The 26676-nt window shown below is 40.8% G+C and overlaps 1 protein-coding gene across 1 annotated transcript; it reads left to right on the top strand.

Moving 5' to 3' along the window:
• Positions 1-1823: 1823 nt before the first annotated feature.
• On the top strand, positions 1824-26407 carry kcp (kielin cysteine rich BMP regulator). Its single transcript, XM_032524243.1, is given in 47 exon segments — positions 1824-2494; positions 3693-4225; positions 4426-4498; positions 5246-5550; positions 5632-5800; positions 10493-10563; positions 10687-10780; positions 11800-11882; positions 11968-12061; positions 12156-12235; positions 12325-12410; positions 12565-12655; positions 13042-13141; positions 13261-13346; positions 13591-13684; positions 13779-13928; positions 14007-14113; positions 14200-14293; positions 14410-14583; positions 14663-14745; positions 14849-14942; positions 15597-15779; positions 15950-16120; positions 16253-16426; positions 16544-16626; positions 16712-16802; positions 16878-16960; positions 17043-17216; positions 17906-18085; positions 18225-18489; positions 19129-19211; positions 19295-19388; positions 19464-19529; positions 19532-19636; positions 19737-19819; positions 20147-20267; positions 20353-20435; positions 20831-20930; positions 21049-21137; positions 21577-21679; positions 21817-21959; positions 22160-22332; positions 23131-23242; positions 23329-23430; positions 23528-23692; positions 23801-24101; positions 25702-26407. Coding segments are annotated over 47 exon segments (6312 nt in total). The 5' UTR covers positions 1824-2391; the 3' UTR covers positions 25923-26407.
• Positions 26408-26676: the final 269 nt, after the last annotated feature.

Here is a 26676-nt window from a genome sequence, read left to right as displayed (position 1 = left end):
GTTTTTTTTGCTTTCCTTAAGTTAATTAAGATTTGTATCACTATTTTGCCTCATCGGCCTTGCTTGGAGTGAACAATAAATATCCCATCTTCATCACCTCATCTCGTGTTATAATAAGTGTTTACACCTGCTCACGACAGCTCAGCGACAACTACACTAACTCAGGCTTTGCTGTTTATACTCAGATGATGTAAAATATGTAGACACATATGTGCTCATATCAAACTCTCACACCGTCACACAAACATTTTTCAGTGTATTTTGTGTAATTTGACTGTGATTATGCGCGTGAATATGTAAATATTTTCATGGCCAGAAAGCAAAGTTTGCATTACCTCTCAAATATACAGTAGCAATACCAAGTAAATAAATTGAATAATGAAACACTGATTTGTGAACAAATGTCGCATTACTGTTGTGAAATTTCATAGATTCAATATGTCGTATGCTAAGGCTCTAAAGATGGTAATGTTTTCCATTTTAAGTCCACAACTTTGGTAAAGTAAAAAAAAAACTATTTGACGGATGATTGATTTTAAACAGACATTCATTGTGCCCAGAGGATGAATCCTATAATAACTTGGGTGATCCCCTGACTTTTTTTTGACTGAACATGGTTCATACAATTTTACATATGTTGTTATGAGCATGTTAGCATGCTTAGGATTCAGCTCAAAGCTCTAATGTGCCTACAGCCTCACGGAGCCTCTTCCATGGCTGCAGATGTCTTTATCTTGTTCTGAGTTGCTCAATTTGTCCTGCACATCGAACCAACCTTCTTCCACTCAAGAGCACGGCCCACTGGCTATGAAGTGGGTGTGGGAGCAACATTGTGTTCCTGTTAGTGTTTCTCTGAAAGACAATTTAACAGTAAATGGCCTCCTTCATAAAGCTTGATTCTACATCAAAAACTAAATCCCTGAACAAACATTTGCTGCATTCTTTAAGTCTATACTGCTTTATCACTGTCTTCAATCAGCCCTCTCGGCTTGGAAGTGCAATACCATCCAGAGGGATTGAGTATATGCTGAAAAACCACTGAACTGAACAGAGCAAGTCCTGTGGGAAAACTTTTAATAGTGATTATTACAGACTAACTGGCATGATTCACGGATAAGGTTTGGTAAGTGGACAGAGTGTGGGAAGACCTCAGTTAAAATCATGTGTTTAAAAATGTGTTTCCTTTAAGCCTGCATCTCAATCTGTATAGAAAACAATCCAAAGTGCCTATCCCCACCGCTTCATGCATTAGGAAACACCTAGGTGTCCTATCATCACTTTAAAAATACTTCAACAAGACAGAGAGGCATGTCTTTCTTTCTAGAACTGTCTGTGTAGCCTAGTCTTAGAGCTATTGCTTATCACTGTGGGATGCACACTGGGACTGATTCCAAAGCAGTGAAACATGACTACTTGTGTTTACACCCTCCCTCTGTCTCTTCTGTCTTCCTGTCACCCTCTGTCTCTCTTTGTCTCTCTCTGTACACACACACACACACACACACACACACACACACACACGCACACACACGCACACACAGTGCGTCTCACTATCTTTGTGGGGACCCATCATTGACACAATGCTTAACCTAATTCTAACCCTAATCCTAAAACCAAGACTTGACCTGCAAACAGCCCTTTGAATTTGTAGAGTCCAGCATTTTGGCCCCACAAAGCTGTCCAGAACCCATAAGTACTGTTTTACCAGACCCCATAGTTAAACAGGACCACACACACACACACACACACACACATATATTTGGTTGCTTCAGGATGGCTCCTCTCCAGTGTCTCCAGACCAGGTTTTAGCTAATTCCCTAAACGGGGATCTTTGGGAATCAACAACAACACTGAACAGTGATGGGTGGAGAGATGTTCCTTTTTTTTGCCTGACAAATGATGAAAAACAGGGGAAGAAAATACTTCACTCACAGCTATCCTTCAGGGACTGAAGACAGAGACAAGAGCCGGTGACCTTACGCGCGCACTGCACACTTTTCTGCATGCGTGTCTTTTCTCTCTCGCTCTCTCTCTCTCTCTCTCTCTCTCTCTCTCTCTCATTAGAAATAACAAGCATCTCAAGCAATCCTAGTCACAATCATCAAACTCTTCGCCTTTGTGATCATTGAGTAAAAGTGTTTTGTAGATATGGCCCCAGGGGGGATTCTAACTGTGTGACTGCAGAGAAGTGACGCCCTGCCTGCATCCAGATGTTTCATGTTTCCCCCGCGCGCTCTTTGGAAAAGGTCTGCTCGCAGAGGAAAGACATCTTAAACGTACAGTTCAAGGTCCATGTTACCAGATTGAGGTTAAAAAGACGACGAACACTATGTCTTTTGCGTAAAGTGGTTGGATTTTAATCCAGGCTTCCCATTGTTTTCCGTCTGGAGAATGGAGAGCAGCAAACTGAGGACGCTCATGCTGCTGGAGCTACATTTGCTCTGGGTCTTTGCGCTTTCTGTGCACGGGGACTCCAGTCCACAGCACGAGAATGGTGAGTTAGAAGACTAAACTCGTTGTTTAGTTTACACTTTAATAGTGGTGTTTATTTAGATTTTTTGATTTGATATTAGTATGGGCTACTTGAAAACAACTGAGACTTTACTTAAAAGTAGCAATAATACAAAGTGAAAGCATTGTCTAGAAATAAAAATTGGTCTCCAGCAAAAGTAGGCTGTAAGTAAAAAATGTTGCAGAACAAAGTATTACAGTAGGCAATTTAATTATTATTACAAATTAGATGTGTGCAAGCAACATTTTAACATGTTTTAACATTTTTAACAATGCAATTTATTTTAAAGATGGTCATATGTTTGTATTTAAAATATTTCTTTGAAAAGTAACTATAGCCTAATTCAGATAAATTTAGTAAAAAGGGCAAGATTTCCCTCTGTAATTTAGTGGCATAGAAGAAGACAAGTGGGCTACTCAATATTAACTGACTTTTTTTTTATATTTTGGTTTGGGGCTGTTCCCTTTTATTAAAGTGACAGTGGATAGACATGAAAGGGAGAGAGAGATGGAGGGATGACACACACCAAAAGGCCCCAGGTCGGATTTGAATCCGCGCCGCTGCAGGACTCAGCCTTCATGGGGCGAATGCTCTTACTGAGTGAGCTAGAGGCCGCACCGCAGTACTTGTGTACATGTAATTAGCTGCTTTCCACCATGATGGACTCTATACATTTATCCCATAAACAAAACTTTCTAACAGTGTAAGCTTTTAGCAGTGAAGAGCTATTTCCAGATGTATGAAGAGGCAGAGAGATCTGACTGACTGTACCATCCTGTCCTGTTGGTGTTGTGTTTGAGGTCAGTTAGGCAGCCATGTGTGGTGATGAACGGCTTCATTGGGTTGTTGTGCCTCAGTGGTAGAGCGGTTGCCTGCCAAGTGGAAGGTTGGTGTTTCGATTTCTGGCCCTCCAGTCCAATGTCAATCGGAGTGTAAATGTGTGTGAGTGTTTACCTTGTCCAGCAGCCTCGGCTACAGTTGGTGAATGGTTCCTGTACTATGCAGAAGTGCTTTGAATAGTTGTTAAACTAGAAAAGCGCTATATATATCCGTTTACAGACTCAAACTCCTCACAACCCAGAGACCGCAGTGTCATCCTCCATTAGATAGAGAAGGACCTCATGCAGAATGATGTTGATGAATACAAGTTTTTCACAAGTCTGTTTTGTCTCTATCCTAGTGATCGACCTTCTGGCAGCTCTAAACATGTCCCACCACATAAGCGGTGTGGCCAGACTGCAGAGTCCCAGCAGTGTCGTATACAAGATACGTCCCAGAGCAACCTTCCTGACTCTTCCTCGTGAATATTCCCACTTCTTGCACTCCAACCTTAAGGGCAGCATGGGGGTGCATCTGGTGGGGCATCAGGCGTCTGGCTCCAGTGCCACTCTTTTTTCTATCTCCTCTGCATCCTCACCCGTTCTCCAAATCATCTCTTCCACCCTCGATAACACTCTGCGTTTGGACTATCAGGCTGGAGGAGGAGCTCAGAGCCTTGCCAGCTTTTACTTCCCCAGGAGAAACCCTTTCTCCAGGGAGGAGTGGGTACAGTTGGCTGTGGGCCTAGAGACTAACAGGCTGGCATTTTTTGTGGACTGTCAAGAAGCTGTGGTTATACCGTTAAAAAGTGAAGAGAGAATCAACCTGAAACTACCTCAAGATGCTTTTTTCACTCTTGCCAGCACACCAGGGAAGAAAGACAGCAAATTTAGTGTAAGTTTCTTGCACATACTGCATACTTGTACATACGTACAACATATTAACACATTAACCATGTCCTTTACTAATTGACTTACTATTTGCAGTATCCTTTTAAAGAAACAATTGCAGTTACTTTAAACTCCAGTTGATATGCATTCTGTATACAACAACATTTAGAATGTGAGCATTTCTGTGTTTCTTTATGAATGCAGGGGTATTTGAAGACAGCTGAGATTTCAATGAAAGCATATCTAAGGAGGCCGTGGCTCTGTGACAATGTTACAGGTAAAGAAAGAATATCTATATCGAAACTGAGTGTTTCGATATCTAGTATATAATTATTTTCTTTGCTTGGAGGGACGAATGAAAGAAAATAATCTGAAATCTGAATCCATCTGAGCACATAAAAAGAATAAATATATAAGGACATTGCCAAAAAATACCCAAAGACCCCACAAGCACACATTTTAAAAATAAACATTTCAAAAGGTCACTGGAAGGCTATGATCAATTTCCTTTTTTCTAAATATGTGTATGCATGTTTGTGTGTCTGTACACGTGCATCCATATATCAGTTTGTATCATCATGCTGAAAAGCAGAAACTGCAGAATAGGCTACCGGGTTATTCCCTCCTTGTTTTCTTTTGCTTTGTTCTTTCATTTCATTACTGACCCTAATAATTTCTTATATTTTGAGTACTCTGGAAGACATTTTTTGTCAGTGAAGAGTTTTCCTGTCATAACTGGTTATATAAACTATGAAATAACTGATAAAAATGTATTTTGCAATGCTGTCTATAATTCCAAACATAGATACGCCTAAAAGTAGTGGGACCACTGTGCAATAGATCATATCTTTTTGCCCTCAGGCAGAACTTTCCCCAAACAGTCTGATTATTATTCCTCAGTGTGGGTCTTCATTTTGACATAATTTCCCCAGGATGTTTGTTTAGGCTGGACATTTGCTCTTTTATTTATTCAAGAATTATTCAGGAATCTTTTCTCCCACCAACTGCTACTGTCCTCCTCCAGATGTTCTGCCTCCGTCTAAGTATGCAGATAGCCATAGCTCAGATTCTCGGACTGACAGCAATCGAATGTTGCAGCAGGATGCATCCCCCAGTAAACCTGAAACAAGCCGCAGGCCAACGGACCAAACCAACCATTATCCACAGGACGTCCAGAGTGACCAGCTGCAGAGAGGTATGGTGTTGGGGCCCCCGGGATCTCCTCAAGGGGTGAAGTCTGTTTCTCAAGCACAGAAAGATGACAGGCTAAAGAAGCTGGATAAGAGGCTGGAGGAGCTGGCTCGTATACTGGACATAGTCAAAACTCAGGTACGTATTTCACTCTGATTACAGTACATGACTTTCCACAATAAAACAAGAATGTCAAGTTGTGCTTTTGTTTTTCTACAGAATGCAGACCTACAGTCTCGCGTACAGTACCTAGAAGGATGTGAGTGCGTGAGGCAGCGATGTTTGTGGGAGGGCCGTGAAGTGGAGGATGGCCAGCACTGGCAGATTGACCTCAACACTGTGTGTACGTGCACATCTGGAAAGGTCACATGCCAAGCTAACATCAAAGGTAAAACTGATTCAGATTCTGACAGAAACTTTCAATTCAGAAACAGCTTAGACAGGTATTTTTGTGCCAGGATTAGTGGAGTAGAGTATAAAAAAAAAAAAAAACACGTCCTTGTTGGTACCGAACTTGTCTGTCCATGTTGTGAAAATATCAGTTCAAGCCTTTTTTAGCCGTGCTGGCAGCAATGTCCAGGAGTGGCGATGCCAATCCACTTCAGTCCAAGTATAACGTCCCTTTGTTTCAAAAAATAAACCCTCTGCTCAGACATCCCATTGTTCGGACCATAAAGGCTTTATTATATATGTTAGGATAGCCGATTGGTTGGGGTTAGGCATTTGACCTTAATTAGTTTAGCTTAAGATAGCCAATTGGTCAGGGGATGTGACCTACACAAATGGGGTTACGGTACAGGGAATTTGGGACACTAAACTGCACGCAAACCGGTGTAGAGATTGTGTGAATTAGGCTAGATAAACATTTAAATGGGATAATAAGCTAGAGAAAAGTAATTTTGCTTGCTATTGTTGATTCATATTTTAGATTATGGGAGGTGATCTACAAAAGCCTAGCTATATGGTCGGAACATTGGGATGTCCGAGCACAGGGTTTATTTTTTTTAAACAAAGGGACATCGGACTAGTGGGCTGTAGGACCAAAGGGAATTTTTTGGGTTGTTGAAAAGGTCCGAACAATGGAGCATCGGAGAAATGACATGGCACTGTATATGCTATGCTACTTGTATTGCTGAGCATGTAGCCTTGTGTGCTTTTCCAGTTTTGTCTAATGTGTTTGATTGTTTTAGATTTAAAGGTTTGCTTATTGTATATTTGGTTACCCGACAGTTCTTCAGAACTTTTGAAATGCTTGAGGTGGGTCAATCACAAACTTCTTATAATGTTATGTTACTGTAGTTTTCTTATGGTTTCTTATAGCCTAACACTTATTGGCCTCTGTACTTTGCTAAATTTGACACAGGTAGACATTTTGGGAAATACACTTTTTTCATGAGGTCAGTACAAACTCATAGTTGCATAGTTGCATTGATATGGATGGATATGATGTATCTGGCATCAATTGCAATGGTTTCAACCGTTCTAATTTCACCAGGTTTGGCATGCAGAAGGATGAGGTGTTTGTAAATGAGAAGAAGAAAGAGCATGAAGAGATGAAGAGGAGAGTGCTAATAAGTCACATGATAATGTCTGAGCTTTTCAGGGACAAAGGCCACAGTATCTTGGGGTTTTATCCATTTGGTTTGGATCGCAGCGGGTTTGATGCATTCGGCTTTCGAACAGATGGTTACGACACGGAAAGTTGCAACTAGTACTCCAATAGGCCGCACTACCTGCGGTTCAACTTTCACACGCACTTTCAGCTTTCAATCAGTGACCGAGCTTTAAAACGCATCACCCGTACCTGCCCTCCAATCACCTCCCTGCCCCAGCACTGGGTCAAGCAGGACTGGATGACTTTTAATTTGGACACAAGCAGTTCTCTGAATGGTTAGCAGGAATGGACGGGACAAATTGTATTGATAAGTGATGATACTGTTACAAGAGCTATTCAAAATAGGAGCAACATATGGCTTCCAATCACACCAGATCATAAGTATCAACATTACAAAAAAGAAAGTAGTTATAGTCTTGCAAAGCCAGCTCACAATTTGTTGTTTAGTTGCTTATTGTGGTATGACACAGCTCAGTGGGTTTTTGCTTTCGAGCCATCATTTGATGCAGGTTGATTAATGACTAGTGTTTCCTTACCCTAGACATTAACATGATCCCTACAGCTTACTGGACAGACACACTAATTGCGGGTGGTCAGTTTTCAATTTCTATCTATTAGTATCGGTTTCTCAAAAACTTTGATGTGAAAACAAAGCTACACCTACAACAGTGAGTTAATAAGTTATATAGTCATATGGTTTCCAGAGCCAGTGAATCACATGATCATCTAATGGTGTTTTTACATTTATGGCACCTGCTCGACTCGGCTCAACTCGACGTGGCTGTGGTGCCTTGTCCTCCTTTTTCCTTTGCAGATTAGTACCGCCACATGCGTTGGGCGAGCATGGCTGGTTGTCTTAGCAGGAAACTGCCGTGACCTAGCACGATACACACACAGAACGTTAAAGGTGTGTTGCTTTTGATTCTCAACATGTGGGTGTGTCCACAGCCAGAAGACAAATTTAGTTTTAAAGAAGCTTGAGGCAGCAAAAAAAAAAACGCTGGCTAAACTATTTAAACACGGCTGGTCACTGGCAGGTCACCGTCTGTCACTAGAAATGATGACGCGTTAATAGTGACGAATCTCTCCAACTAATCAGTAGTCTGCAGGTTTTCACGTCACCTTTTGGTAATGCGTCAGCTCGCTTGGAACCTCAACTGAGGTGATATTGAAAAAAGTACCTGTTAGAAGGTACCAGGGACTTTTTGGCTGGCTTTACGAGACAATAGTCATATTATAAATAAGTTGAGAAAGTTAAATCTTTTCTGAGTAGGATTCAAACCAAGGTTGTTTTCCGCTTTTTCTCGCAACACTGTCTGTAGGTTTTGTTTCAAGCTCCATTGGTTCAGCGGCTGTCCCCTTGGCTCTGCGCCCATCAGCTGTCTTGACCTCTGCCATCAGGCCTGTTGCCAAGTGTACCTCAAGGCTGTCTGCCATATGCACAGTTGTGGTTCCTGCTTCACAGAGTGGCGGGATTTTGCTACTGGAAACCATGTAATATGCCATGGCTGGTAAACACTGGACCTTTTCCTTTACTGGACAAGAAGAATAGAGGAACAAAGTACTGTCAGTGAAAAGAGATTGGATCATCGTTCGCTACCTACATCGTCTCTGTGAGCTCAGAAAGACAAGGATGACCGTTTAAAAGGACTGATACTGGAATAAAATAGGACAAATACTTAATTACCATATCAAAATAGGCTCTGAAATATTTATACTTCCAAACCCAAAATTTCTGCAGAGCTAGATACAACCAGAAGTCAGTAAAACACAGAGCTTTAAGCTGCTCTAGTCAATATTATATATTAACGATGGATCAAACGAAAACTTGTAATGTAAAAGGGTGTAATGAGTAGTGATGAACCAAACATTGCAATCATGTTAGCTCTATGGAGCATTTTAGCATCTTTCAGCTCACTGTTTTGGCTCAACTTTCCTGTTGGTTCACTTTCACCACTCTCATCAACTTTGTTTCCAAATGCAGGAGGCAATTGTTTTTGGCAAAGAAAAAAAGAAAAAACATAAAAAAACTATTTTGCAGGTAGCGGACGGACAAAGTTCAACTAGCTGGTCATCGTAGTGAAGCAATCAGTTGCGGAAGAGCCAGAAATTTCCCTCAGACATTGGTAGAAAGCTAAAAAAGAGTGAGCATTGGACTAACATTGATCAAGTGATCAGAAACAGAACTTGCTGCTGGATCTGTAAATAGGCAAGGTTTGCTAAAACGTTCACCATATCAACTTTATAAGGGGATAGTTTGTCACTGTTGCGTCAACAGGTTCAAAGTATCATCCTGGTAGTTTTACATGTTTTCGCCAATGTATTTTATACTACTACGATTTGCCAAAGCTAAGTTTTAGAGTACTTCAGTAATACATTTGTGATAAACTTCCTGGTTGGTGCATTTGAGGTGACTGTGAACAACATCCTGTCATAATGGAGTGAAACAAACATATGGGACTTTACTTGAGGCTTCATTATGTTTTTTAAATGGCTTCTGGAGTAAATGACTTCATTAGGATCTATTCTCCAGTAGTTCACTCTATAGAGTAATGTAAACATTGTTTTGTTTTGCTTATTGTGCACATATTTGCAATCCATGTAACACACACATGCCCAATCAGCCCTCTGTCCTCTTTCTCTCCCCCCTTGACTACTCTCTACTGTCAATTTATCTGCCTTTTCATCCATCTTCCCCTTAATTTTTTTCTGCATGTAGGCCGGAAGACTCCAATGGCACCCACAAACTAACACTTTGATCTCATGCATGCTTGACTTGCTTGAGGAAATGCCTTTTGGCTGCTTACACAGTAGGCAGCCTCATAGTCTCTCTCACACTCTGTGATTATTGCCCTCTCTCACACACAAACACATTGTCTCTGTCCTTTGGAGAGTTGTCATTAAAATAATTGTCTGTTGAAATGTCCAAGCTAAGCAAAAAAATATTTGATGAGTTTCCTAAAAGCCTTTGATGAAACAAATTGAGTGATGTTGCTCTTCAGTGTTTGGTATGTGCTGTACTGTAAGCGATTTTCTTTTTCATCTAAATAACTTAAACAGCCACAAAACAGGGCAAATTGTTAGGGCCATGATCTGATCTGTTTCTCTTACAGTAAATCTCTTCCAGTGTTAATTGACTTGCCGGTGGTAGTGTTTAACGGCTGGAAGCCCACAGGCATTTCTGGTTATAGTTACAGCCCATAAAGTATAGTGTGTGTGAGAGCCAGCTCCAGTCATCACTGGAGAGAGAGCAGAGCCAGATGTTCCTCAGTGACATAGAGTAGAGAAAATGTGAAGCAAATCTGCATTGATAGACGAAGATGGACCATCTGTAAAGTTATTTCCACATTCCTCTTTTCTTACTTAAATTATCAGTATACACTCTATTTCATCACTCGGGAAACGCAGACACACACCCACAAACGCAAAAATGTGTGTGCAGTTAAACTTTTGTCTCGTCTTCAGGGTGTGAGCTGGATGGTACAGTTCATAATGTGTCCTACAGTATAGATGGCTGTCAGACATGCATGTGTAAGGTGAGTAGCTTCATTGTGACATACACCTACACTAACACAAACATATTTATTGAGCCTGAACAATTGCTCTGTCTTCCATTGTTCATTATTTTCTCTCACCTCTGTTTCCCTTCATGCCAGCAGGGGGGTAACAGGGAATGCTTTCCCCAACCCTGCCCTTCACTGGATTGCACACAAAAGGAGACTGCACCTGGGGACTGCTGCCAGCGGTGCAGAGGTAAGGAAAATAAAATAAAACATTACAAGTGCCTCAGTATACTACATTAAAAACTGTTTTGAGATCCATCAATTTATCAATATTATCATTTCACTTATATGCGCTCATCTTTGGTAGTCTCTCCTTATTAGGTCTTTTTTACATTTTTAAGATTTACATTTTGGTTCAAACAAATGGAATAATTTTCATTTGATGCCCCCCTAAATTAAAACTACGTTCCCAAAAGCATAAATTGTTCTTTAAATAAAAATTAAAAAAAATATTCTTTTATTCCAATAATGTTCCAGGAATACGCCAAAACATTGAACTGTGGTGAACTGGAAGAATTATTTACACAGCAAGATCTTAACCCTCATGTTGCCTTCAATAGGGGTTTCCTTTAATCAAATTGCCCAAAAAAATTGGATGCATGCATGTACGTGTATGGAATCCATACAACATTTCTCACAGATTAAAGTAATGTTTACTTCCGTTACATTTTAGGGGTTTTATTCTATAGCATTTGAATATATTTTAAAAGGTTATCCTAACTAAACTTTGACACTGGGATTCACTCAACGTCCTCTGATCTTAACTATTACTTAAAATATTTCACCATTTCTGCTTTGTTAAACTCAAAAAAAAAGGTATAATGTAACTTAAATTAGTAGAAGACACAAGGCCTAACACATCTTTATGCAGCCATTAAATGCTCTTGTTGGTTTCCGTCAGTGAGAACCAAGACAAGAGTTGTGGCAAAGTTATTATTACTCAGACTTCTTTATTTTACATGTAATACAATGTGAAAAATCTCTCTCAGACAGAAGGGGGTGCAAAAGTCCTTCCAGAGCTGAGGGATGACATTGGTCCATTTGTCTTAGCTAAGATAAGATTGATTTGCAGGTAAAGGGTTGAAAGTATGGTCCTGCAGTTAGAGACATTTTTCTTTCTTGTGTGTTCTGGTGTTGAATTAACTTTTAACCATTTCACTGCCTGTAATGCCATAACAGTAAAGCAATCTGATGAAGATGTGTTTGCAGGCTGTATCCATTCTGGTGTCCAGTATGACCACAAAGCCAAGTGGAGGCCGCTAGAGAATCCCTGTGATGTCTGCTATTGTTTGGTGGGTCTGATACTGATTGACAGTTTAACACTCCATCTTTTCAATCATCTTCATCTTTGTTAATATGGTTCCCTCCTTTCACCAGGAGGGTCACGTTCGCTGTGAGAGGGAGCGGTGTAACACCCTATGTAAATTCCCATCTGCTCCTCCACCCAATACATGCTGTCCAGCTTGTCATGGTGGGTTTCTTCAATTCACTGAAATGGTGTCCACAGATAGTGGGCTTGTTAAACTGCAGAGACAGAGTATAGTGTGTGTTTGTGTGTATTGTAGGTTGTGGTGTGAACGGACATGATTTTCCTAATGGAGCTGTGATCCCTACTGGAGACCGTTGTCAAGAGTGCACATGTGTGGTATGTCAATCATCATCATGTTCATCATTAAGTGTAATATGTGTGTGTGTATGAATCAAGTTTATCTTTATTATATCTTTCACCTCTAGAATGGAAATCTGGCTTGTTCGCCCCTTCCCTGTCCAGCCTTGTCTTGTCGAAACCCTGTACATCGGACCGGAGACTGTTGCCCACGGTAACCAACCTGCCTAACTTCATCCATATCACTTTCAAACCTGCATCTATCCACCATATTAATCTCTCTCTGCTTTCAAGACAACTGAAGCATTTCCAAAAGTTTTAAATGTTTAAGGTTTATTTGTGTGCGTGCGTGCGTGTGTGACCTGTAGGTGTGAGCAGTGTGAATATGAGTCTAAGGTGTATGTGGATGGACAGAAGTTCCCCTCCAGGCGAGACCCCTGTCTTCACTGCCACTGCTCTGTGAGTTCATTCCGGCAAAGTTCTTTTTATTATTTTCATGTCACTGGACTCAGAATTTGTTGGCACGTTTCATGAGCCAGGGGTTTAAAGAAATCCTGTCAAACCCTTTTGCATTTTCATAAATTAATGTGATTGGTTTGTGGGGGTGTGCACGATCACGGGAGGCTTGCGTCATGTGGATGCACCGACAGTGTTGTTGCCATTACTTAGAATTCCTCACAGACGCTACACACTATTGTTTAAGCAGTTTTTTGAAAATGACAGAGGCTGATATATCTGCAACAGCCAATATGTAGTTTGTCTAGGTTTGTATCCGACAACCACTGAATGTTAAAATTCTCTATCAGAGTGACATATTAAATACCTTCTTGTGTCTATCTATCAAGGCAGGTGAAATTTCTTGTGAGCGTATGGATTCATCATGTCCCACACTGAGCTGCAGTCATCCAGCTAAGCGCAAAGGAGAGTGTTGTCCCACATGCGATGGTCAGAATTTCCTCATATACTTGTCAATTTCTTTTGCCTATTGCATGCAATTTTCCTAATTTGACTTTTACTGTCTAAACGCAAACAAACATAGTCAGAGTTTATATTTGTTTCCACAGAATGTGAGTATGACAGGAGGGTGTATGCTGATGGAAAGGTGTTCACCCCTGCTGGAAATGGACCCTGCTTGCAGTGCAAGTGTAAGGCAAGTCTGTGCGGTATTTGCAATAAAAAAGTGGTGAAACTTTAAGGAATTTTGTACAAAACATGTTAAATTTAATGAGCAAGTGTGTATTATCTTCATTCAGTGGTTTTTTTCTACCTTTGTCTCATGTTTAAAAACTTTTTAGAGCACCTGATGGCACATAATAGCTGTTATGTTTCTGTATGCTCTTATAAACTAAAACACGCTGTAGTCACAATGACTTCATTCCATGTATCTGTTATAGGGTGGGAATGTAATTTGCCGTGAAGAGAAATGTCCTCCTGTTCAGTGCTCCAACCCCATTATTGACCCACATCTATGCTGTCCAATCTGCAAAAGTAATAATGCGCTCACACACACACACACACACACACACAGACACACACACACAGCTCTTTAATTAATATGACAACTCTGCTTTTCTCATTGTAGCGTGTGTGTTGGAGGGTGTAGAATATGAGGAAGGTTCCAACTGGCAGCCAGAGGGTCTCTGCTCCATCTGCACTTGTGTGAATGGAGAAACGCTGTGTGCACACACACACTGCCCCCCCACCGAGTGCCTGCATCCCAGCAAGATCCCTGGTAGGAGTGTGTGACTGCCTGAGTTTTGTTTATGTGCAGGTGACTGTGTAAATTCATTGCACTCTTTTCTTTCCCTAGGCTCCTGTTGCGCAGTGTGTGAAAGCTGCACCTATAACCATCGTATCTATAGCAACGGCCAGAGATTTATAACCCCTGACCACCCCTGTCACATCTGCACATGTGAGGTGAGCGTGTATCCATTCACACACACACACACTACACATGACTGTTTACTTTCAAACCTGCTGATACAGCCTGACCTTTTTCTCAGCGTGGCAGCGTAGAGTGTGAGAGGAGACCTTGTCCTCCACTCAACTGTTCCAACTCATATACACCACCTGGAGAGTGCTGCCCTAAATGTCCAGGTACTTAAATTCAGAAACAGAAATGGTCATGACTCAATGTATGCATGACCATTGAATTTTCTTTTAGTTTATTGTCAGTCAGCTCACTATAACAACTGTGTTTGCATCTTTTCCAGACTGCTCCTTTGAAAACCGCATATTTGTTGATGGAGAGGCTTTTCATAACCCTGTGAGTGTGTGTGAGGAGTGTAAGTGTGTGAGCGGCCAGATTGACTGCCACCAAGCACAATGCCCTCATCCTCACTGTAATGCACCTCGACCTGGAATGTGTTGTCAGAACAACTGCAATGGTGAGGAAATAGGAATTTTATGTCAACAATACAAATAAATTGAACAAGTTAAAATGTACACAACATCCTTTTGCATTAGGCTGCAGCTATGCTGGGAAAGAGTATCCCAATGGAGAGGAGTTTCCCCATCCTACTGACACATGCAGGACATGCAGCTGCATAGTAAGAATAAGGAGCATCACAGCATTACTCACCCTACTGTGTTGATCACCAGTGGTCTTCTTGAAGCAAGCTTTTACTTCACTCTGTGTTGTGTTTGTTGCAGAATGGGAATGTCCAGTGTCTGATGAAGAGGTGTCCACCGCTGCCGTGCTCCAACCCAAACGTGCTGCCTGGAGACTGCTGCCCCCAGTGTCCTGGTAAGGATGTGCACGAGAGAAAAGTTCAGAAGGGTGAGAAATAAAAGTTAAAGGTGGAGTGTGGTGGGAAAGACATGAGGTAAAGATATTGCTTGAGGTAAAAGGGACAAGTATTTTTAGTTTGGCACCCTAATTTGGCCCATTTATTAACATGGTCAGCAGTTAGAGCTCATCATAGAGGCATTAGGTTTGCGTCAAAAAGCGTACATTTGTTGAGTCAAATCTGAACACACAGACATGATACATATATTTTTAGATTGACTGTTTCATATGCTTAGTCAGCTATTTAAAAACCAGCTATTATTCCCCTTTTACACACCTATTTTTGATTGGTATTTCATCTTTATATGCAAAATGATGGCTTCTTATGGTCTTCGTCTGATCCTTATTTGGAAAAGAGAAAGCTAAACATGGACCATTATGAAAATCTGTTTCAAATTATTTGCCATTAAGGATTTTCAGTTTGAAGGTTTTCCTTTCAGACAAATCTTAATTTCACTGTCTGGTACTCCTTCTGTAGTTGATGGAATGTTGATTTGTGAGAAAATCTACTGTTGAGTTTGTTTCTTGGCTCTTGATGATCAAACACAACATCAATTAGGAAGTTTTATAGTGGAAGCATACCATTGATTCTTTCCACTTATATTCCCTCAGCTCCTCCATCGGATTGTGTGTACGAACAACAACCTTACAGACACACTGAGCGTTTCTACCACCCAACTGACAACTGTCGATCATGTACCTGCACCAATGGGACAGTTCACTGTCAGCGCAAGCCCTGCTCCTTTGCTCCATGTTCTCACCCCATCACACAGCAGTGCTGCCGCACCTGCGAAGGTACAATTTTTTAGTCCTGCCAAGATGTTGTAACATAAGGACAAAGCAATTTGTATATGTGGATCAAGCACATTGTGTCATACATTGCAACAAAAGATCTTTGCATTGTAAGTGAAACTTCAATTTTTCTAGTTTAATCATGTTTACTATTTGTCGCATTTCTCTTGCAGGCTGTCTATATGAGGGTCGGGAGCGAGCTAATGGGGAGACGTGGGATGACGCATCAGACCCATGTGCAGTATGTGTTTGCCGTGAGGGCTCTGTCCGGTGTGAGAGGAAGCGCTGTCCACTGTCCAACTGTAACAACCCTGTCCAGAGACAGTGCTGCATGTCCTGTGATGGTGAGTGATCGAAAAAGCTAACCGCATGTCCCAGAAGATGATCCACAGACATTTCTGTCAACAGTTTTCATTGGAAACTATTTTTCCAAGAATGTTACAAAATTATCTTAAGCTCCAGTTTTCAACTTGCAGGCTGCCTGTTTCATGGTAAAGAATACTCTGATGGCACTGAGTTTGGTGATGACAAAGACCCGTGTGGCGTATGTTACTGTTACGGAGGCGAAGTAATCTGCACCAAAATACCCTGTTATGGAGAGTGCAGCCACCCATACAAACCACCCGGACAATGCTGTGGAGAATGTGAACGTATGTAAACTCAAAATCAAACTCAAATCCTAGTTGAGGTTCATTGACTTTTAATTGTGTTTGTTCATCATTCACATGATTACAAACTGACAAAATAAACCTGTCCTTATTTGATAGGCTGTTTCTACAATAGCGCAGTCCTCGCAAATGGACAGTCAATCCCTGATCCAGGAAACCTCTGCTCTGAATGTACCTGCCAGGTAGCATCAACACACACATCCACATACACATTTCTGATGGATAATCTATTTTAATCTGCTTATTCTCATGTTTATTCTCTTACAGAGTGGTTCAGTGCGATGTATGAAAAAGTTGTGTCCAGCAGCTCGCTGTCCTCACCCGGTCACCAATCCATGTGGCTGCCCTGTCTGTGATGGTAACCAGCTAATAACATGTCACAGTTCATGTTATGTAGAGTAAGTAAATAAGTGGTGTTTCACTCTGTGTGTAGGTTGTCAGTTCCAAGGTGTGACCTATGTTGACAGCCAGATCCTTCCAGGAGGAGAGGGAGGGTGCCAGGACTGCACATGCTCAGTGAGAGGGTGAAGGGCTGCATTTAGTTTGGGGACCTCCTGAACCCTCACAGCTACTGTATTAATTATCTTTTTTTCTACAGAGAGGTGAAGTTGTGTGTGCACACAGGAAATGCCCTGCTGTGTCATGTCCACACCCAGCTCTGGATGGCTGTGCATGTGGAGTGTGTGACGGATGCAACTTTAATGGACGAGGCTGTTTCAATGGAGAACGATTTCCACACCCTACAGACCACTGCCAGCTCTGCTCTTGTCTGGTACTACCACGCGCATATATATATATATATATATATATATATATATATATATATATAATTTAATATATATATTAAATTTATAAATCTTTATCAGATTTATAAATTTAAACCTAAAAACCATCAGTTAACTGGAAGCAAGGTGGTCTACCCTTGTCAAAAGATGATCAACATGTTACACATTAACATTGTATTAAAGGAATAGTTCAACGCGAGTCTCTGAAAAGTTTGTAGTTTGCTTCTTCACGGAGAATGGCAGCTGTAATTTGTAATACAGCAGTTACAAAAGATTCTGGTGGCAACTGGTCACAGCAAAAAAATACATGTGATCATATAAAGATCACTTTTCAGTATGTTACAAAAATCAGTGCTGTAGAAATTGTACTTATGGTGGCACTTTGAAGATACAAGGAGGTAACATAAGTAATGTTTTTGTGAAGAAACTATGAGTGTTTAAAACAAGCTAGTTACAATTCTTTTGGTGGAGTTTTTTTCAATCCCATCACCCTGGCCTTGTGATGAGCACTTCCTTTTATTTATTGTACATGGAGCGTGAATAAACCTCGCTACCACTCCATCATCTGTTGTACGTAAGGAATGTAACTGACTATGTAAAGGAAATAGTGTCAACTTCATTTGTGTGTGTGTGTGTGTGTGTGTGTGTGTGTGTGTGTGTGTGTGTGTGTGTGTAGAACGGTGGTGTGGTGTGTACACATCTATCTTGTCCAAGTGTTGCCTGTGTGCGTCCAGTGACTCCTCCTGGGGAGTGCTGCCCTGTCTGCAGAGGGATTTGTCTTTATCAGGGGAACGAGTATCAGTCCGGCTCCTCCTTCACTTCTCCCTCTGATCCCTGCTCGTCATGCTCCTGTGTGGTCAGTCTGACAATTCCTACCAAATAAAAAAAAAATGTATCTGACCATGCATTGATCATAATTCAAACTTTCCGATTAATTCCATCTCTTCTCTTTTTCTGTGTGTCCAACGTGTCCCTTCATCCCCTCCTCTGATCAGAATGAGGTGGTGAACTGTCAGAAGAGACCTTGTCCAGTCCGATGCACCCACCCGGTCCCTTCAGACACCTGCTGCCCCGTCTGTGACTCCTGTCTTTATGAGGGTGTTGTCCAGTCTCACAGTCACGCCTTCTCACCCTCCTCCAACCCATGCAAGCGCTGTACTTGTGTCAAAGGCACCGTCACCTGTGTGCCCCTGGTTTGCCCACCAACACCATGTGTCCGACCAATTACCAAGCCAGGACAGTGCTGTCCTGAGTGCACAGGTACGTCCTGAACTGTTTGTGAAAAGGATATGTGAAGGCCTACATGTTTCTACCGATTCCTGTAATATGTTGAACTGTGGCAAATTAGCGGCCTTTATATTTATTTTAAATGAACCCAGTCTCTACAATAAAACAAGAATTATAATTTTCCAGCATGAGATGGACACATTATTGTGTTTTTTTGCTCTTTGTTTTACAGCTAAGTTCCATTAACAAATCTTCCGTGTATGGTATTTCAAGCCTTGGTCTGTATACTGTTTGACAGAAAAACCTGTATTTAAAAGTCTTATTCAAACAAAAACTTGTACTTTTGAAATAAATACATAGTTTTATAATCCACAACTTGACAGAGTTTAGGGTGCGCTTATTGTGCTAATCTTAGGAGAATGAACCTTTAACTTTTGTATTCAGAAATCATTTTTCTATTGTTTATTTCATTTTGAATTTAATCTTAGAAAGCACTTAAAAATATTTATGTGAAATTGATTAAAGCCAATGCAAATTAGAGCACATGATCAACAAAATCCCATGTGCAGAAACTTACACACATAAAAAACATGAAACATTCAAACAAATCATATCTCTCTAAAACGACCAAATTGAGAAATTAATATGTCTCCTATCTATCTCTGTTCTCAGTGTGTAGGCTTGATGGACAGGAGTTCAATGACGGGCAGACATGGACCCTGAGTTCAAACCACTGCTCCACCTGTACTTGCCAGGTCTGATTCCTCCATCTCTTGTCTTTTCCCTCCAAATTTGCACGTTCCTTGTGTTTAAATGCTAATCCATCTGAGTCTTGCAGGCAGGTGAGGTGCAGTGTGCTTCTCCCGAGTGTCCCAAGCTGCCTTGTATGCATCAGGTGACTGATCCAGGAGCCTGTTGTCCTCGCTGTAGAGGTAAATAGATTGCTGAAAAAATATTATCACAGAAAGAAATAGTTTCTACCAGTGATTTTTAATTTTCCTTCTCAGGTTGTGTGTATGGAGGAGAGGTGCATACCGAGGGCAGCAGCTGGTTTGCAGACTCCACTCCCTGCATGCGTGTATGTGTGTGGATGGGGTGACCACCTGCTCTGAAGTACGCTGTCTATCTCCCTGCATCAACTTCATCAGCGTGCCTGGGGAGTGCTGCCCTGTGTGTGCTGGTGAGCAAAAGAAGGATAAGGCACAAACGTTTCGTGTTTCATATCCGGATTTTCTTTTGTTTTGATGCTTGATAATCTTGTATGATTGTTTGTTGAGTAGACTGTGTATTGGATGGCAGAGTGTATGGTCCAGGTGACAGTTTCCATCCAGCCGATGACCCCTGTCAAATTTGCACTTGCGAGGTACGATGCATACACACCTGACAACTGGAAACCTGTTTGTGACATTTCTATGTTTAACCTGTTAACTTATTGATCATATTGTTTGTTTGTTTTTTGATGTATTGATTGAAGCAGTGAATTGTTATCCATTGGTGTTAAATGGATGACTAAAACGATTAATAAATTGTCAATCAATGTATAGAAGAATCAAGTAATTGTTGAGGTACAAGCAGTAGTAATATAAATAGACGTGGAAGATCCAAAGGTGATAGTGGTAGGGTAGTAGTAGTGAAATAGAAGTAGTATTAGTAATAGTGGTTGTTGTAATCCAACCTGTGTGTCTCCCAGGTGATGCCGGACGGAGAGCAACACCTGAGGTGTTACAGAAAGCAGTGTCCCAGTCTGGTTGACTGTCCTAAGAGCAACATCCTGTTTTCTGGGCCAGACTCCTGCTGTCCTGTCTGTGCACGTCAGTACTAAACCACCTTTTGTGATACACTGTGTATTATCTATGCACCATCACTGAGATCTGTAACATGTGTGTGTATGTTTAGAGCCTCTAAGTAACTGCACCGCTGCGCTGATTGGCAACGAGGTATTGGCGTCAGATGACCCTTGTTTTACCTGCCAGTGCCAGGTACCGCAGCAACGACACTTTTCTTATGCTCTGTTCTGCATACAGTATGTCAGCAAAAATTTGTATTAAGTGATCGGTGATTCAAACTGCAGCTAGGGAAGAGAATGACACTGACATGTCTTGTTTTAACCTGTATTGGACACATATTTAACAGTGACATTTTCACAGTAGATCAATTACAATTAGAATAACTAGAATATCGTCTGTCAGAAATCCTATAAAAAAAAAGATATTTGCCATTTCATTGGCTTAAAGATGATGGGAAGTCTGAGAGGGAAGTGAGTTTTATTTGACATGAGGCACCTTGAGATCTATATTGTTACTGTACTGATCAATCTACAGTCAACCTTCCATGCAATTCTGTGCAGTACAGTGATACTGTTTTTGTGATTTAGGACCTGACATGGACCTGTTTACACCAAAACTGCCTCCCACTTACGTGTCCTCTTAATGAACAGTTTGTTTCTCCACACTCATGCTGCCCTGTGTGTAAAGGTGAGATAGCACTATCTTTCTTCCTGTTTGTCTGATCCCTGTGCCTTTGTAAATTTTCAGTAAGTCTTATTGGCATTGAACATTCATTATTGTGACGGTTCTCCTATGTTTCATACAGATTGTGTGATTGAGGGCCAGAACAGACGTGTGGCCAACGGCAGTAGCTGGACAGACAGCGATGACGACTGTGTCACATGTACCTGTAACGTAAGTCTTACAGAAATACTTAGACTGCTCATGTAATGCTTACACTAACATATAATGATTGCACAATGTATATCACTTAAGTGGATGGGTGGAATGCAAATGACACCTAAATTAGACCTTATTAGAGACCTCAAAAACCTCTAAATTTTACATAAGTAAAAGAGAAGAATTATAAGCAACGAAATGTACTGAAAGAATCAAAACTAGTGAAGTATCATATTTTTATGAAATGATCACGTTTTATATGTAAATCAGTAAAGTAATGTTGTGGATTAAAAGTGCAAAGTTCTCTCTGAAATGGAGTAAAGTCGGAGAATAAATCAGCATAAAATGGAAATACTCAAGAATTTCAAAATTGTACTTAAGTGTAGTACGTGAGAAAATGTACTCAGACCCTCTTCCTCTAAAGTAATCTGTTGTTTCTGTGTGTAATGCTTAGATGGGCCATATTGAGTGCAGCATTGAAGAGTGTTTACCTGCAGTTTGTCAGAGTGGGCAGAAACAAGTGAAGATTCCAGGGAGATGCTGCAGTGAATGCCAAGGTATCACAGTCAGCCAATACAGTGAGCATCCATTACTGAAGTATTCTGCCTAACACTTACAAGTTTTGTGTGTGTGTGTGTGTGTGTGTGTGTGTGTGTGTGTGTGTGTGTGTGTGTGTGTGTGTGTGTGTGTGTAGACTCAGGGGCGTCATGTTTGCACCAGGGAACAGTGTATAACTCTAACGAACAGTGGGAGGTGGATGAGTGCACGAGCTGTACGTGTGTGTCTGGAGATGTACACTGTCACAGTGAACGCTGCCCTCCACTCACCTGTGCAACAGTCAGTATAGCAAACAAAACACACACTCTTTCTCTGGGTTTCATCATAGTCTAAAATGTTGCCAGGATGCCTCACTGTTTGAACCTTCAGTCTGTAGAGAAAGATTAAATATCTGAAATTTCTCATCCGTGTATACGCTCTGGCTGGCTCCTGTGTGTGTGTGTGTGTGTGTGTGCGTGTGCGTGTGTGCGTTCTCTTAGGATGAAATGCCGGCCATTGTCCCAGGTTTGTGTTGCCCTCATTGCCTGCCTCGACCAGCAACCTGCATTGCTTTTGGCGACCCTCATTATCGCACCTTCGATGGCCGCATGCTGCATTTCCAAGGAGCGTGCACATACGTCCTGGCACAGGACTGTGAGGGTGGAGACTTTAGGTACCCAAACAAATACTGTAGACATGTTGTAGACTACTTCTCCATTTGTTAGACCTGTAAAAAATCATATCAATAATGAGCGATGGGGGATTTGCCTGAAAACTAAATATTCTGCCAAAGGTTTGAACGGATTTGGTTATTTCACATGAAACACATCTGAGCTCTTCTTACTGGTTTGACATGGGCATGAGTTAGAAAAAGTTGATGCCACTTACTTACATGCACCCATCAGGATTTAGCAATATTTTAATCAAACTTTAAATGCAGCTGAGGAGTTGTTTGCTTATGTTGCAAGGCCACTGTTGATCAAAACGGACGAAACCAAACCCACACAGTCCTGATGAAGCAAATTAGCACAGTTTCTAAGTGTTCTATTTTATGAATAATAACTGAATAATAATAACTTTAACATTGATTGTTATGTATTTAGCTATGTATATAGTAATGTATATTTAATATTGGGGACAAACACTTGGCCACAAGCCAAAAGATTTGGGAGCTAGTGTCCTAACACACCCTTTGCTGACAAAATTAACTAGAATTAGCGGTGGCCGAATGGATTGAATGTCTATGTGTCAATTTGCAAAAACATCCACTTTTCAAGATACTTTGCTTTTAAAACCTGCTGTAGAAAAGACTCGCAACAACTTTGGAATTCAAGTCCTTCACAATGTTAAAAAAAATGCCAAGAAAAGAAAACAACAATCAACATGCCGTTTCACATGCCCTTTCATTAAGTTTAATTTTGTATAAAATGTTACTGCTCTATGCCCCAATGATTCCTTTTTGTTTGTACAGTATTCATGCCACTAACGATGATCGTGGGCGTAAAGGAGTGTCCTGGACCAAAGAGGTGACTGTGTTTATAGGAGACATCACAGTGCAGCTACTCCAGGACTGGGTTGTGAAGGTTTGTGTGTGTACAAATACTGCAAATGATTTTCGAACACTCATATTTGTGTTATGAATCCACTCAGCCATTTTTGCACTCTTTAGGTGAATGAGGAGGTTGTGACTTTGCCGTTCCTCAGAGAACCGTACATCTATGTAGAACGACAAACTAACACCATCTTACTCAACACTAACATCGGGCTAAAGGTACAGTCTTTTTTATCAGTCATTGTCTTTGTGAATTACGTATGATTGGAAAGAGTTTGGACACCCAATTCTCTTACACCCACTGGTACACCTTTAGGTACTGTGGAGTGGGCGTTCACATTTGGAAGTGAGTGTGCCAGGCTCCTATAAGGGCCATACATGTGGCCTCTGTGGAAACTTCAACAACTACTACCAGGATGACCTGCGAATGCCCAGTGGACAACTCAGCCTATCCGAGTCTGACTTTGGCAACAGCTGGAGGGTAAAATACTGTATAGACAAAGAAGAAATGGAGAGACAGAATAAAATACACACAGTGGGAAACAAGTCTGTCAACTGCACAAAATCAAAGAACTGTTTGTCATTCTAGGTCACAAATGGTAGCCACTCCCTCTCATCCTGTCGCCCCGGTGAGGATGTCGACCCTTGTAAAGACGCAGGCTACCAGGCCAAGAAGGGGGCTAACGCTCGCTGTAAGCTCCTGAAGTCTGCTGTCTTTAAGCCCTGCCATTATGTGGTGCCTCCTGAACCGTGGTACGGAGCCTGTGTTTACGACCTCTGTGCCTGCGGGGCCAACAGTGATGAGTGTCTGTGTGACACACTGGAGGCCTACGCCAGTCAGTGCAGAGAGGCTGGAGTTATCCTGCAATGGAGGAGCTCATCCCTCTGTGGTGAGTAAAACCCACACTACCCTGGTGTCTCCGTGACCTGAAAAGTTCTCGCTTACTGCATATTTGTCCTTATTGGGCCTTTTTAATTTTTCCAAGTTGTGTATTTAATTGATTTAGCTTATCAAAGGCATTTTATGTGAGTACTTTGATAAACCATTAAATGTCCAAAATTGTATTCAACATTGAGTTAAGGTACAAACATTTATTATTATATTATTATTATTATTCAAACCCATTGCCACTCTTAAGGACTATGGGGAGCACATTCTACAATAGCATATGTTCTTACTTATCAGCTTTTTATTATGAGCATTATGAGTATTGCATGTGGGAAATAATCAGCATCACTCAATAGTTAACTTTGTAGTGAGCAGCAAATTGAGACTTATGAATCATCATAATTTTGGATAATCACTGACAAACAGAGATCAGTTTTGCATATGTAAAATATCACGCATTGCATTGGGGGATTGTTAGCAGAAAGTAGTGTATGTGCCATGGACAACTTTTTTTGTTTTATTTCTAGGGCACTTCATAATACATATATGGCATAGAAATATAGTGTATTATATAGTAAATAGGGAGGGATTTCACATACAGACTGAGTTTTCCAGTGTCAAACTCTACAAACGCTCTTGAAATTTTAATTATGTTTTTTTTTTTCAAAACTAACTTTTGATTGTTGCCTATTTTGTCAGGAATATATAAGGAAAAGCATTAGATATGAAAACAAGTTTTCAGGCGCTTTAAAGGGGCCCTGCCACACAAACCCGCTTTTACTTGCATTTTTTGAAATATGTTAGGTTCATGTGTGTTTGTGTTATGTTGTGAATGTGAAAATGAACTGGTACCTCCTCTGTCAGTTTTAGCCATTGAAAAAGAAATTACAAAAGCTGGTCAGTCTGACGTCAAGTTGCCTGAGCTCATTACTATTCATGAGCTCTCCCAGTGGCGCCGGGTAAAGGATGCCGATAGCCAGACTCTCATTGGCTAGCTGTTAGCCAGTCAGAGTCAAGCAGCTAAGCTCATTAAATATTGATGAGAACTGGCACAAATTGAGCTGAGTCTTCCTGCAGGCTTTCTATACCACACTAGAATGGCTTGAAACAAGGTAACCAAGGCCTTGTTTTCCACAAAAAATTTCAGCCATTACCACAAAGCCATTAACGTTAAGTAATTAAATACGGTAGCAGGGCACTTTTAAACACTGATTGTGACGCAAAAAGAAACATATGGGGTTATAAGTGAGAATTCTACTGAACTACATTTAAAAATGATCATATATAAGCACTATAAGCACTTGCAGTAAAATAATTGTCATAATACTTGAGTTTTTATTTCTGGAACTCAAAACGCACCTTGTCAGACTCACCAAAGTCCACCTGCTCCTATTGTTAACTGACCAGTGTTTTGTTTTTTTACAGTGCTACAAGAAAGTCATTCACAACAATTTAGCCTCAAATGAAAATGAAAAGAGTTTTCTCTTGAAAAAGTTATTATAATGTTGAGACCTGCTAATTCCCACTGATCACCCTTGACGCCATAGTGGTCACAGTGTTCTTAGTCTTTTTTTTTTTTTCTCTGCCACTGTCATCCACAGCTGTGGGATGTCCAGTGGAGAGGGGCTTTGTGTTTGACGAGTGCGGACCCCCGTGCCCCGTAACCTGCTTTAACGTTGACGTACCGCTGGGGGTTGTAGAGAGTCACTGCTTCAAGCCCTGTGTCCCAGGCTGCCAGTGTCCTGCTGGTCTGGTTCTACACAACAACTACTGCATACAGCCAGAAAAGTGCCCCAAGATCATTCATGAAAACCCCCTATAATTCTTGGATTGCTCACTTTCAAGTGGGCACTTAGTTGTATGCACACACATGCACTGCCCCCTCTAATAATCTTCAATTCACTCAAAGACTGCATAAACCTTCTGTTACTGTATGTTTAAAGTTAGAAATGGAAACAAACAGATGAACCTCCATGAGCTGTGGATTTAACACTGAAAGAAGTGAAATACTGCATTTTAGTGTTTTTATCAATATTGTTATATGTAGCACTGAATATTTATACTACACAAAGGTTTTTTTCAATAGTGGTATTGTCTCTACCTGTTTTGTTTTACACATTTATGATAATGTCCACAGCTTTTGGAGTATTGTGCCAGTATTATTTACTACCAAAAGAGCATTTGTTTATTACAGGTTTATTTCAGCACTGTGCGATGTCTAACTGTAAATGCAGTAAGCCACATTATCTCAGGTACTCTTTTTTTTTTTGCTCTCCATTGTACAAATAAACAAAAGCTTCACTAACATTTGTGGTATTTCATTTTCTGTGATCAAAACTTGAGTATGATCGTGGCAACACTTTCTTTTACTATTTTACATGTCTGTAGTTTCTGAATAATTTTCCAGGGAGTTACGATAATATGCAAAAATGTGAAATCATTTTTTTTTAACATACATGAAGAATAAAGTTTCAATTAAATGAATAAGGGATGCATATTTACTTGGGTTTTAATGTAGTGCTTTGTCAGCTAAATTCCTCTTAGTCAACGAATCATTATAAACTCAACAAACTACT

The sequence above is a fragment of the Etheostoma spectabile genome, chromosome 8 (genome assembly GCF_008692095.1).
Source record: "Etheostoma spectabile isolate EspeVRDwgs_2016 chromosome 8, UIUC_Espe_1.0, whole genome shotgun sequence".
NCBI classification, from domain to species: Eukaryota; Metazoa; Chordata; class Actinopteri; order Perciformes; family Percidae; genus Etheostoma; species Etheostoma spectabile.
Note: the sequence above shows the minus strand (reverse complement) of the source record. Positions and strands in the feature narration are given on the sequence as shown.